The sequence below is a fragment of the Pan paniscus genome, chromosome 14 (genome assembly GCF_029289425.2).
Source record: "Pan paniscus chromosome 14, NHGRI_mPanPan1-v2.0_pri, whole genome shotgun sequence".
Lineage (NCBI taxonomy): Eukaryota > Metazoa > Chordata > Mammalia > Primates > Hominidae > Pan > Pan paniscus.
This window is the reverse complement of record NC_073263.2, coordinates 45008167-45022585: the sequence shown is the minus strand read 5'-3', so window position 1 is coordinate 45022585 and position 14419 is coordinate 45008167. Positions and strand designations below refer to the sequence as shown.

The window sequence follows — 14419 nt, the reverse complement described above, 5'->3', positions numbered from 1 at the left end:
ACAGGCAGATTGAGCCACTGCACCCAGCCCTAAACCTCCTGTCTAGAGAAATAAAATCCATCCAAAAAAGGTCAGCATTGCTTCTCTAAGTTAGTCTTCTTCCAGTCAAAACCAACAAACTGCAGAAGGTACATTCTGCTGACACATCCATTCCTGCACCCTTAGCCACTCCATTACTGGCAATGACCACCATCAAAACAAACATTTTTTCTGTCATGTGATTTCTTACTGCAGCATTTAAAGCAAAAATTTCTGTGTCAAGAGCTGAGATGTCCCAACCTGCTAAATTAGAACAAAATGCTGCACATGGTGGTGACACAGCTCTCAGCATGATGGAGTTGCAAGCAGAGTCATTCAAATCCCTTGCTTCATGTTCAAGAAAGTAGTTGTTGCATGGAAAAATTTGGACTTCTTAGCTTCAGAAGCTATGGCTGGCAAACTTTTCCTGTAAACAGCTAGCTGGTATATATTGGAGGATCTGAGAGCCATACAGTATCTGTTTCAACCACTCTCTTCTGCCGCTGTAGTGAGAAAGCAGCTATAGACAAAAGAGAAATTCATTTATAAAAACAGGAAGCTGGCAGGATTTGGTCCACAGGTCATAGTTTGCAGACTCTGAGTATAGAGGAAAGAGCACAGAGAAGAATCGGAACAGAGTGGATTCCAGTTCCAGCTGTCCGTTCACCAGCTGTGCCTCTGCATCAAAACGCTCTCAGCCCTTAAATTGGGATATTTATCAGGACATTAAGGAGATAAAGGAAGGTGAAAGTGCTTGTAAATGTGTAGTTCCTATGCCAACAAAATAAACTGTGGAATCCCTTCCTACAGCCTTAAGAAATGCTTACAGAGGCCGATAGTCTTTCCCTAAAGTATTTTCTGAAAAAAGAAAACCCTTTTGCCGCCATCTGAGATGCAGCGGTCATAGGAATGTCCACATCTTAGTGGCCAATGGCTGTTTTCCCTATTGCTGCCTCCGCACCAGAGAAGGAAAGAACCAGATCACTCAAGGCTTCTTTTTCTTAATCTTAAAGAATGAATCCCCTTACTGAGTTTAACAGATATTCTCAAAACATTCCGTGAGTTGTTTCTAAAGGCACTGACAGGAGCTGTTGGGAGTCCTTGTCTTTGGGCAAAAGGGGCTGGGGTATCTGTTTTCTTTCTGAGTAAAAGAAAAAGCTAAAGGATAATTTTAAATTGTAGAACTACTTCCTGTACCATGATAGAATAAAAAGTTTCAGGCAAGGGTATGCTAGGCCCCAAAGATCATCTTCAGTTTATTATAACTTGTCATTATGGTGGTTCTCTGTTGGGGAGAGAGGGCTTTCCTCTATAAGACAATCTATTAAGACTAATCTCTCACTTAGCCACTACTAAATTTGCAAGTCACTCTTAATTCTTAGAACTATCCAAGCAAGTGAGCAAAAAAATAGAAAGAAAAAAAAAAAAAAAAAAAAAAAGGCCTGTAATCAGTCTTGTCATTTTGCTCAAACTTGGTCCTTATCTCAAAATTAACCATTGAAAGATTGTCCAAAATTTGTTCTTCTTAAGCAATGAATAAATGTGTTAAAGACTGTCATCATCTTTGATTGCTCAAACATTTCCAAAAGAACACATAAACTCCATATTTTAGGTAAGGGGGAAGATGAGCTCCTGCTAGTGAGAAATAAATATACAGAGAAATAGACAGGCAGGCAGCAGGCAGACTGATGACTTTTTAAATTGCTTTGAAAGAAAAAGCTTCATTGATTATTTATACTAGGGTTTGAATAGAAATGTAAATTAATAATGACAAGTGTGACTATAACAAATATTTTTAAATGAAATAAATATGTCACAGATTATAACAATAATAGCTAATTTATTGACTCTTGAATAGTACTTCACATGGATTATCCAATTTTTAGGAATTTTAGGGTCTTAGGAATATGTACATTACTTCATAGCAGTGAGAGCCCTTGTTTTAATAAAAAGGGGTTTTGTATAGTCTTCAGGGGAAACTGTAGTTATTGTTTAAAAATCTTACTATTTTCCTGTCAGATTCTATACAGGTAAATATAACAAGTGAAGTGACTTCACCACCTACTAGGTACTGGTGTGAAATGCAGACCCCGTGGCTGTCTGGAAACACCTCCAACCTCCACACTGACTTGAGAGTGCTTCCGATGCTCTCCCTTGTAGACAATTTAATGAGCTCTAAGTTCCTGAAGGCAGACACCAGCTTAAAGATGGCACATGGCACTGATTATCAACTATGTTAAGCTAAAAAGATAACAATTCTCTGCAGTCTAAGGAGAAAGCCAATATTTGATTTCACCTGTTGTGACCGCCCAGATGGCTGGGCTGCTGACAATATTAGATGAGGCAATGCATTGTCCCATGGGGAAGACAACAAGGCAGGCTTTAGAGCAAGGCGAAGCAAGGGTGTGAACAGAGAGGAATGAGGGAGGTCACCTACTAAAATTACCTTCATCAGCAGAAGATGTCAGATGGGAAGGCTCAAAAAAAGCATTGTCAGTCTCAGGATATGGGGAGGTGGCCAAAATCCTAGGGCTTGTGGGCAGAGACACCCGATGAGAGTATCCTGGGCGGACCATGTGTACCTCTGTTGAGGACAGAGAGAAGCTGCTACTCTTTTCACTCGAGCCATGGGGAGAAGCGCTGCCAACGGAGTCTGTGGTATCCTCAGACAACGTTGTCTCTGCCAGGGAGTCCCCGAGGCACGAAGGTGAAGGGCCTGAGGGAGAGGCAGCATCTGTCACAAAATGGGTCCCACTGTTCCCTGCTGCTGGCACCTGAGATTGCAAGTCCTGCGGCTGTTGCTGCACATCCTGGGGGTTAATCCAGAGAGCTTTGTGCCTCATGAGCCTGATGTCTAATTGGCAAGGAGGATGGTCAGTGTTCAGGAGTCTGGGCGAACCATCAATAATGCCAGAGTGATCGCTGATCCCTTCCCAGGGCTCCACAGGAGAATCCTGCCTGACTGTAAACTGTGACACCATCTTTCCAGGCTTGTGGCTGGTGTGAATCCATTCAAAACAGATAGGAGTTCCCTGGTTGCTGGTACTACTTGATTTGGGCCCTGAACTCACCACATGGCCAGCTGGGGGTCTGGAGAGCTATTCTGCAATGAGCAAAGAATCATTCAAAATAAGTAAGAATTCAATTGTATTTTGGCTACAAATTATTTTGAGATGGCAAAACCCAAAAAATTTAGAAGTCTGTACTTGGCTCTATCCAACATAGTAAAGCCTGCTTGGATTTATAAGTGAAAAAATAAATAAATCAGCCATAAAACTAGCAGTAAACCTACAGAGGCTTGACATTGGGAGAGGAAACATTCTTCAAAGCATAAAATTAAGAAATCACAAAGGATCAACTGATAAATACCATAAAAATGTAAAACATCCATGCATCAAAATTATTTTAATAAAATTAAATGTCAAATCCAAGACAGGAATACTATCTGGAAGTAAAGACACATTTCCACATTTTCTTTTTCTTTTTTTTTTTTTAACACAGAGTCTCACTCTGTCACCCAGCCTGGAGTGCAGTGGGGCCATCTCAGCTCACTGCAACCTCCGCCTCCCGGGTTCAAGCTATTCTGGTGCCTCAGCCTCCCGAGCAGCTGGGATTACAGGCACGTGCCACCACGCCTGGCTGATTTCTGTATTTTTAGTAGGGACGGGGTTTCACCATGTTGGCCAGGCTGGTTTCAAACTCCTGACCTCAGGTGATCCACTCGCCTCAGCCTCTCAAAGTGCTGGGATTACATGCATGAGCCACTGCGCCCAGCCATTTCCATATGTTCTTATTTTCATTTAGTTTGTTCTTGTGTTTCAACAAAGTAGGCAAAGTGGTACATAAAACAGAGGGATGATCCACAGCACTGAAGACTTTGCTTCATGTAACTTATATTACCTTTCATACTTATAATATCAGTATCAATGTATTCTCAGTTCATAACATTTAAAGAACACAGTATGAATCTAGAACCCATCTTTAAAACCCACTCACTTCTAAGCTCAGATTTTAGCTTTAGTGAAGACGTAATGATTAAAATGTTGAGAGCTACACAAACAAGAAGCACTCTTGTCACTGTAATTACAGGCTCGGGAAATGTTTTGCTTTTCTGTTCTTCCACTGCCCTCTGCATTGTGAAGCTAAAAGCAACTTTCAACAGCAAAAAGCAAGAAGAGACAGGGGAAGGCCTAGAGATAGAAGGGTGGCCTATGCCACATTCACCCTGCACAGTGGTGAACAGGAGACTTTGGAGTCAATTACAGGGCTGTAAATACCATTGCTGTGTATGCAGGCAACTCCCACATGTATCTCTATTTCTGATTTCCCGGCTAGCAAATCTTATTGCCTATTTGACATCTGTCCAGTGGGCACTGCAACCTGATACATCCAAAACAGTCACTCATTTCTCCTGAAACCTGCTCCTTCCCTGCTTTTCCCTCTTCCAATTGCCCAAGCCTGAAACTTAGGAGTCATTTCTGATCCTATCTTTCCTTAGCTCTCCAACTTCATTCTATCAGCAAGTTTATAGCTATAGCTGCTGTCTTAGTCTGAGTTACCGTCTTCTCACACCTGGATGTGCAGCCATAGCTTCCCAATAGATTTCTCTGCTGTTACTCTTGCCCAGGCTGGAGTGCAGTGGCACAATCTCGGCTCACTCCAACCTCTGCCTCCCAGGTTCAAGCAGTTCTCTGCCTCAGCCTCCCAAGTAGCTGGGATTACAGGTGCATGCCACCACACCCAGCTAATTTTTGTATTTTTAACAGAGACGGGGTTTCACCATGTTGGCCAGGCTGATCTTGAACTCCTGACCTTGTGATCCACCTGCCTCAGACTCCCAAAGTGCTGGGATTACAGGTGGGATCCACCGTGCCCGGCCAGTAACACCGTGTTTTAACACCCAGAGGGGTGCGCCGTTCCTAGGGGTACAGCAATACCAAGTTGATGCATGGAGTGGACGGAGCAAGCTCCTAGTCCATGTCCCTGCTCCAAAAATCCATTTAATATATTGTCCTCGGATAGAGGACATATCAGATATTAACTGATAAGAACAGATACTACACTTGATCTTAGCCAAAAGGCCGAGAAGCGATTACTCTTGCCCATTTATAATCAAGAGGTATTCAAGAGATCTTTTATAAACCTAAATCAGATCATGTCATTGCCCTAATCGAAATCCCCCAAAGGCTTCCCATCAAATCTGGAATAAAATCCAGACTCCTTACCTTGCCCTCAAGGCCTGACATGATGCTGTCCCTGTAAACCTCTCTCACTTATCTTCATCCAGCCTCCATAAGCCCCAACCACACTGCAAGTTACTGAACCCTATAGGCTCCTTCTAACCCTAGGAATGCTGTTTTATGTTTCCTCTTTCTGAAATGCTCCTCCCCCAGATGATGACACATCTGGCTCCTTCCTGTCGTAAATGCCTTGATTTATAAATTACTTCCTCAAAGATATCTTTCCTAACCACCTTTCTGCTTAGGGTAGTTCCCCCATCATTACCTCTCACATCACCATAAACATTTAGTTTTCGTCACAGAGCTGCTCACTTCCTGCTATTTTTTAGTTCATTACCGCCATTCTCCCCCTACTCCCACCTAACTGTAAGCTTCATGAGAGGAGGGGCCTTGTCTGTTCCCTGCTGGGTAGCATGCCCCATACCTAGAGCTGCATATGAGGGTTCAATAAATGTTTATGAGTTGAAAGAACAAATCCAACAAAATGGAGACAAAGTTAAGAGCTAGAGAAAAGACCGGGCGCAGTGGCTCATGCCTATAATCCCAGCACTTTGGGAGGCCAAGGCGGGTGGAGAACCTGAAGTCAGGAGTTCGAGACCAGCCTGACCAACATGGCAAAACCCCATCTCTACTAAAAATACAAAAATTAGCTGGGCGTGGTGGCGGGCGCCTATAATCCCAGCTACTGAGGAGGCTGAGGCAGGAGAATCGCTTGAACCTGGCAGGTGGAGGTTGCAGTGAGACAAGATCATGCCATTGTACTCCAGCCTGGACGACAGCGAGACTCTGTCTCAAAAAAAAAAAAAAAAAAAAGAGCTAGAGAAAAGACCTCTGTGGCAGATATAACTGTTCTATTAATGGGGCAGAATTACTCATGTAGGAATAGAAGTGAATCCACATTTCCTAAAACATGAAATTGTTCTCACCCAATAATAAAAGTTCAGTAGACCAAAATAAAGTACATATGAAAACCGTTCTTGAGACTTTGAGTCTCAAGAGTTTTGGAGACTTCTTGATTTGAGGGCCCTATATTTTAGTTTATACCTTCTGGAGTAATAAGGATTATAATTTATACACACACACCCACACAGTTGACCCTTGAACAACATGGATTTGAACTTTGTGGGTCCACTAACATGTGGATTTTCTTCCATATCTGTCACCATGAGGCAGCAAGACTAACGCCTCTTTTTCCTCTCTTCAGTCTACTCAGCATGAGAGGATGAGGATGAAGACCTTTATAATGATCTATTTCCACTTAATGAACAGTAAATATATTCTCTCTTCCTTATGGTTTTCTTAATGACATTTTCTTTCCTCTGCTTTATTGTAAGAATGCATTATATAGTATTATACACTAACATACAACATATGTGTTAATCAACTGTTGATGTTATCAGTAAGGCTGCAGTTAACAGTAGGTTATAAGTAGTGTTAAGTTTTGGGGGAGTCAAAAGTTGTGTGAAGATTTTCAACTGCACAGGGTGTTAGTGTCCCTAACCCCTGCATTGTGAAGGGTCAACTCTATGTGTGTGTGTATATACATTTCTTTTGCATATGACATATATTGTTTCTGGAGGCATATATATATATACCTTTTGTATATAACATATATTAATATATAAATGCATCTTTTGTATGTAACATACATATATAAACATATACATGCATCTTGAAAACACTACGAAAGCCCCAAATCACCATTCACAAAATATCACAGAGTACAGCTGGTTGTGTTAACTGCCAGAACTCACCAGCCCAAAATGCCTATCTTCCTTCTCCTGACCTCAAATCCCACCTTGTGCACCAATTTCTCTTTGTCACACATCTTTTCGTCTCCAATAATTCTGGATTTTATAATTACAAAAGGAAACCATGACTACATTTTTATAAAATGCCCAAACACAGAAGCCTAGAGTAAAAAGTGAACAGCGCTCATCACCCCAAGCCCCACAATCCTACTTTATTCTCAGAAATAACATTGTTAACCATTCTATTCTTTCTAGACCTTTATCTATGAATTAATGTACATATTTCAGACCAGAAGATATGTTTTCTTTTTTATACACATCCATGGGATCATACTGGAGATATTTTACAACTTATCTTCTTTTTCACTCAGCATTATGTCTTGAGGGTCTATGTGATTCTCCTAAACTGTGTTATCACTTTCTATAGTATAAATATATCGTACTTACTTAGCCAGACCCTACTGATAGAAATTTATTTTTAGCTTTTTGCAGTTATACAGTATATAACAATGAACATCCTTGCTCATGTCATTTTTTGGTTGACTTTCTTTTTTTAGTTCCTTTCTCTTACTAGTTCCACTCTTAGTCTGAGTCCATAGTTCATGATAGCCTCATTATTTCCAAGACAATAAAACTATATAAGTAAGTTATGGTTTATTCTCAATTTTCTACACATATCTTTTGTGTGTTTGGTGGGGGGAGATGATTATAGATGTGAAATCACATGAAAAACATGCAGTCTCAAATGGTAAAGCAGTAGTGATTCCAGGTGGTTTTGTTTTTCATTTTGTTTTCTTTGAGACAAGTCTCGATCTGTTGCCCAGGCTGGAGTGCAGTGGCACGATCTCGGCTCACTGCAACCTCTGCCTCGTGGATTCAAGCAATTCTCATGCCTCAGCCTCCCTAGCAGCTGGGATTACAGGTGGGCACCACCACGCCCGCCTAATTTTTGTATTTTTAGTAGAGATGGGGTTTCACCATGTTGGCCAGGCTGGTCTCAAACTCCTGACATCAAGTGATCCACCCAACTCGGCCTTCCAAAGCGCTGGATTGCAGGTGTGGGCCACTGTGCCTGGCTGATCCCAGTGTTTTTTTATAAACAAGTTATAGTTAATAGTTCAAAGAGAATGACCTTATTTGGAGCTTCCCATACATGGACTGACCTAAGTGAATTGAGCAAAAACCAACGTCCTCATAAAAAACAACTGTCAAAAGCAGGTGCTTTCTTCACTTCCTTCTAGAAAAGTGTTGTTGCTTCACAAAAATAACCAGCAGGTGCTGCTTTGCCAGGTTATAAAATCAAAGCATTGAGAGTTAGAATAGGCCCATAATAGATTCACAACCATGTCTAAGGTCACAGCTGGGCAGTGGCAGAGAGAAGACAAAAGGCCAGGTCGGACACTCAGCAGGAGTATGAATTTCTCGAAGAGGCAGATTGACACAGAGGAGAAAGTAATGATTGGAAACCATCAAAGTCCATGCAGTAGTGACAGGAGGTCGATATCCCCATTTTTTATTTTATCTTTAAGGCAAAAAACAATTTGCCAGGTGCTATGATACCACTGCCAGGTATGTTACTTGTTGCCATATTGTTTGTAGTGTGTTAGTTATTCAGTGAAGAAATATTTTTTTACTGAGCATCTACTACAGGTCTGGCATTGTTTTTGTTTTGGTAGCACTGGGGTAACAGACGGGACTATAATAAGCTTCCTGCCCTTCCTCAGCTTATGTTCTGGAGGAAGGGAGATAGTGAATAGACATACATTTATACATTCAGACACACAAACATTTCAAGGATTGATAAGCAGAGATAATACAGGTCTAAGCAATACTTAGCATCTTCTCAACATACTTCCTGCCACTGTCACAAAGGGGGTCCTTTGAATGAGAAATACTTAGGTACAAACAATAAAATCAATTTCCAAAAACATTTAAGGGAAGAGATACCAATCTCAAAGCTTACCATCATTCTTACTGAGATTTTCCAGCTGGGATTAAAAGGTAAGCACAGGCCAGATTACTAGTGAACATATAAGCTGCAGCAAAGGCCCTGGACAAACAAGAGACTTCAGGACTCCTCCAGCCAAGTCATTGTGACATCAGAGTCAGTGGCCCCATCGAGAATGATTGCATCACTAGAGCCACCAGAGACACAGTATTAACAGCAAAGATGCAACTTCTGCAGGAGGGATAGATGCCTCAGTGCCACCATGACGCCTACGGTGACCTCACAGAAGTCTTTCAGATCATAAGCAGCCAGCACTTGGAGGGCAGAGCAGCTTTAGCTCCCACTATGTATAACAGTCTTCAAGTTATTTCATGAATAGGCAAAAGTACATCAGATTTAGGTTTTAGGATTTTCTATGCCCCAATACTAACTGCCTATTGAATACACAACTGGAGGCATCAGAGTAAAGACACATCTTAAATCTTACCTTGTCAGTAATGCTTCCTTGGTCACCCTATAAAAACCGGTAATTGCCCCTCCCAAACAGTTCCTATCCCTCTCTTTAGCTCTATTTCTCTCTTTAGCACAAATCTCATTGTATCTAACCTCAATGACTAGTACCCCCCAGAATGTTAAATCTATGAGGGCCCTTTTATTTTTATTTATTTATTTATTTGAGACAGAGTTTCCATCTTGTTGCCCAGGCACAATCTCGGCTCACTGTGACCTCTGCCTCCCAAGTTCAAGCAATTCTCCTGCCTCAGTCTCCCAAGTAGCTGGGATTACAGGTGCCCGCCACCATGCCTGGCTAATTTTTAGTATTCTGTAGAGACAGGGTTTCACCATGTTGGCCAGGCTGGTCTCGAACTCCTGATCTCAGGTCATCCACCCACCTCGGCCTCCCAAAGTGCTGGGATTACAGGTATGAGCCACCGCAGGCGGCCGAGGGCACTTTTTAAAATAACGTATTTTGGACACTGCTTTGTCCCCAGAACCCAGACCAGTGGCAATAATAGGTGTTCAATAAATATATTCTTTGCACTTATGAATGAAATCATGAACAAATTATCAAACGATACCTAGATATGGTTATGTTGTTTATTTCCTTGTCACCCAAGAAAGGAAGTCAAGAATGGATGTCACCCTTTAGAAGAAATTAGAAATCATGACCTAAATGTTCATCAACCACTTCCTTAGAATAAAGGATACTAGAGAATAGAAATCACAAATAAATAAGAGTCTAGAGTGAAAAGTAAAATTCATTTTTATCAATTTTATGGTACGTTACTAAGCACAGCCAGTAATAAACAAATACTGAGTAGAGCATGAATAAATCTTCAACTGTAGCATGTGAGCTGTTTGGTTACCACAGTTCCCCAGAACTTCTTCCCTTCTTTCTCAGGATCTACTTCTCTTCATGCTTTGACGTTAGGCAAAGATTCACATCCCAAAGAGAATAACAGAGCCTAAAACTATCACATATCAAATAGAAACCATCAAGATGCCCAATAATTTAACTCAACAGCTTCCAAAACAGTGTCCAGGAATTGCAGTAAACTGCAATTTTCTTATTTCATCTATATACTCTATACTATGTTGTAATAAAAGCAGCAGAAAGGAAACAGTGCTATACTGTTTCCCTGGCTGGGTGGTATCACAAAGGACTCCACTCCAGCTGATTTAGCCTTCGGTAATGACCATTAATTTTGAAGGTTTGCTGTCAGAAGAACACAACAGAAGGACAGAAAGCAATCAAGAGAAATGGGTAAGTAAGAAGGGGAAGGCAAAGTTCATGGAAAATTGAATATTTCACCTAAAAGAACTGCAGGGTTGCCCAAAACACCCAAATGACTAACTCCCTCTGGTCGCTGCATATGACACCCTTCCCAGTCTCATTCTGCAAAGTCATAATTTGCAAAATTTCAGGTGTTATTATGCCAAGTTGAGAACTGAAATGGAGACCATTAGGGGACTTACCCAAAGTCTCGCCATTAGTAATTAGCAGAAGTAGGACAAAAACAAAAGTCTGAACCTGATCCAAAGCTGTTTCCACTGGTATTTCACACGTTCCGTGTGGGCTGAAATTAGCAGGCTATTTTCAATTTCATTAGCAAAGTAATTTTAAGAACTTTCCCATCAGACGTGTCATAAAATATAGGATTAAGACCTACATAGGTATATTTGATTTCATGCCTCTGGACAATTGTTCACAAAATTTTATTATTATTCATACTTGTATAAAAAAACTTTGCACCACACAGATCTAATATAAGAATATTAATTTATACACCTTACATGTGTACAGCTATGCTAATACATTAGGATACATACAGCATATGTAAAAATAGAATTTTGTTCTTTCTTTCCAATGAATCATCTTACACTTAAAGGTAAATACCCTCCACTTTGGGGACCACCACTAAATTAACATTCTACCTAAAAACTTTACATATATTAAAAAAAACCAGATTTATATGCAACAGAATTTGATAACTAAGACAGTGAAAAAATATTAATACAGAAATTTACCCAAAGTAAAGGTAGGCAGCTGCACTTGAAAAATGGCTAGATTTCCATGTTTGGGCAAATAAAATGGGAAGCCATATTGGAAAAATGGTCTGACAGTTCCTCAAATATTAAATATACAGTTACCATTTAATCTAATAATTCTACTCCTGGATATATATACCCAAGAGAAATGAGAACACACATTCACACAAAAACTTGTGCCCGAATATTTCTAGCAGCACTATTCATAATAGCCAAAAAGTGGAAACAAATGAAATGACCATCAACTGATGAATTAACAAAGTGTGCTATATCCGTACAATGAAATGTTATTCAACCATCATTAGAAATGAAGTACTAATTTATGCTCTGACATGGATGAGCACTGAAATGACTATGCTAAGTGAAAGAAGCCAGAAACAAAAGACATTTCATATATATATATATATATATATATATATATATATATATAATGTCCAGAATAGGCAAATCCATTGAAATAGAAAGGAGATTCGTGGTTGCTTAGGGTGGTGGGATGGGAAGAGCTAAAGGGTGCCAGGTTTCTTTTTGAGGTGATGAAAATGTTATAAAATCAACTGTAGTAATGATGGCATATATTTGTGAATACACTGAAAATCACTGACTTGTACACTTTTTTTCCTTTTTTTTTTTTTCGGTTTTTGAGACGGAGTTTCGCTCTTGTTGCCCAGGCTGGAGTGCAATGGTGCGATCTCGGCTCACTGCAACCTCTGCCTCCTGGGTTCAAGTGATTCTTCTGCCTCAGCCTCCAGAGTAGCTGGGATTACAGGCATACGCCACCACGCCCGGCAATTTTTGTATTTTTAGTAGAGACAGGGTTTCTCCATGTTTGTCAGGCTGGTCTCGAACTCCTGACCTCAGGTGATCTGCCCGCCTCGGCCTCTGTTGCTCAGGCTAGAGTGCAGTGGCATGATCATGGCTCACTGCAGCCTTGACCTCCCGGGCTCAAGTGATCCTATTGTCTCAGCCTTTAGAGCAGCTAGGACCACAGGTGTGCCACCATATCTGGCCAATTTTTTATTGTTGTAGAGGAAAGGCCTCACTATGTTGCTCAGGTTGGTCTCAAACTCCTGGCCTCAAGCAATCCTCCCAGTTCAGCCTCCCAAAGTGCTGGGATTATAGGCAAGAGCCACCATGCCTGGCTAGACTTGTACACTTTAAATCAGTGAAGCATTTGGCATGTAAATTCTATCTCAATCTCAGTAACAGTATTTTTTAAAAAATAAGAATAGGAAATGCTCATCTCCCTTCAAAAAGATCTAGAACTAAAGGGAGCTGTATTTCATGGGCTACAGGGATCAAAAGAGCACAAGCTACACACCCGGCTGTGAACAAAAATACTCAAAGGATAGGAGAAAGTTAAAAGGAGAAGTAGAGAGTAGATACGGGAAATACTGAATAAATGTGTCAAAAATAGGTAAGGAGAAGAAAGAGGAAGTAAAAGTGAAATTGTCATGATAGAACTATCTAGAAAAGGAAAAGAAAAAAAAAAATCAAGGGCTGGTAAAGACAACAGATGACCACCAGCAATTGAGCACCTACTGTCAGACCCTACCCTGAGGAATCCAGACATCCAAGATTATCTTCTTTTTTGAGACGAAGTTTCGCTCTTGTCACCCAGGCTGGAGTGCAGTGGCACAATCTCAGTTCACTGCAACCTCTGCCTCCCAGGTTCAAGCAATTCTCCTTGCCTTAACCTCCCAAGTAGCTGGGATTACAGGCGCCCACCACCATGCCCGGCTAATTTTTTTTGTATTTTTAGTAGAGATTGGGTTTCGCTATGTTGGCCAGGCTAGTCTCGATCTCCTGACCTAGTGATCCACCCGCCTCAGCCTCCCAAAGTGCTGGGATTACAGGCATGAGCCACCGCGCCTGGCCTATCCATGCTTATCTTTCAACCAGTGCTGCAAGAAGGCTCTAAGGCCAAGATTTACAGATGATAAACAAGGTAAAAAAAGTTAAGTATTGTGGTTATGTTTTAAGTGCCTATTTTTTAGAAATATAGATACAGAAGCATTTAGAAATAACTGATAGAATGTCAGTGGGGACGATAATTAGAAATAATTGGTAGAATTTCTTAAATTTGCTTTAAAATAATGCCAGTGGGCAACATGGATGAAGCACAACTGGCCATGTTGATAACTGCCGAAGCTGGGAGAAGGGAGAAGGTTGTTCATTGTACTATTCTATGTTTAAGTTTGAAATTTTCCATTAAAAAATTCCTGTAGGTTTTCTAAAAACCTTCAATTTGCTACATCTGTCCAGGAGTCCCTAGGTTGCCTATCTGACCTCCTTATCTGCTACCTGGACACCTCTATGCCCCTCTACCCATACTCTCTTGTGGATCTTCATTCAAATGAAGACCTTACCCATCACCTTCAAACTGAGACCTTTCCCATCACCTATGACAAAACCACATCTCTACAGATAACCACTCTCCCCATGTACTGCCCCATAGCCTTCTCTACAGCATTCATCTTCTGACACCTTCCTCCTCATCAATTCATAACTAATGCTTATATGACATTTACTTTGTGCCTGGCACAGTTCCAAATTTTCTACACACACATCATTTCCTTATGCCTTGATTAGGTCAGAATCCTTCAAGGTGCTTCAGATTATTAGCAACCTAGCCCAGCACCCAACAAAAATGAACTCTCTTGGTTTCTACACAGCAACATCCAAAGGGCAGCTGGAGGATGGGGGTAGGGTGAAGACTATTAAAGCTATCTTGATTAAGAAACAGTCAGTATATGAGCCAAACCCACAAGTCCAGGTGGCACTGTTTGGAAAAACAGAAAGCAAGAAAACTATCATCTGTAATTTCACAGTATAATAGACGACACATGGAGTGAATAATGAATTGTTTCTGCTATACTAAGACACATAGCCAGCCTACTTGAGGAGCTATTTTC

General features: G+C 40.9%; 1 protein-coding gene and 1 non-coding gene across 18 annotated transcripts in view; both read right to left on the bottom strand.

Annotated features, from left to right (window-relative positions):
- RUBCNL (rubicon like autophagy enhancer) overlaps positions 1-14419 on the bottom strand; it is a 95370-nt gene that overhangs the window by 26494 nt on the left and 54457 nt on the right. For 5 of the 17 annotated variants that reach the window (XM_063595767.1, XM_055096696.2, XM_008968174.5 and 2 more), the window contains one exon: positions 2465-3121. The exons of 5 other annotated variants lie outside the window; for them this stretch is intronic. In XM_063595767.1, coding sequence (XP_063451837.1) covers positions 2465-2999 — 535 coding nt within the window. In that variant the 5' untranslated portion in view covers positions 3000-3121. Of the gene's footprint in view, positions 1-2464; positions 3122-5243; positions 10146-14419 lie in introns of those variants that run through there. 7 more of the 17 variants (XM_055096700.2, XM_024927410.5, XM_055096699.2 and 4 more) reach the window with 5 other exon arrangements.
- Positions 4922-5111, bottom strand: LOC112438713 (U2 spliceosomal RNA). Its single transcript, XR_003027089.1, has one exon. It is a non-coding gene; the product is annotated as a U2 spliceosomal RNA (small nuclear RNA).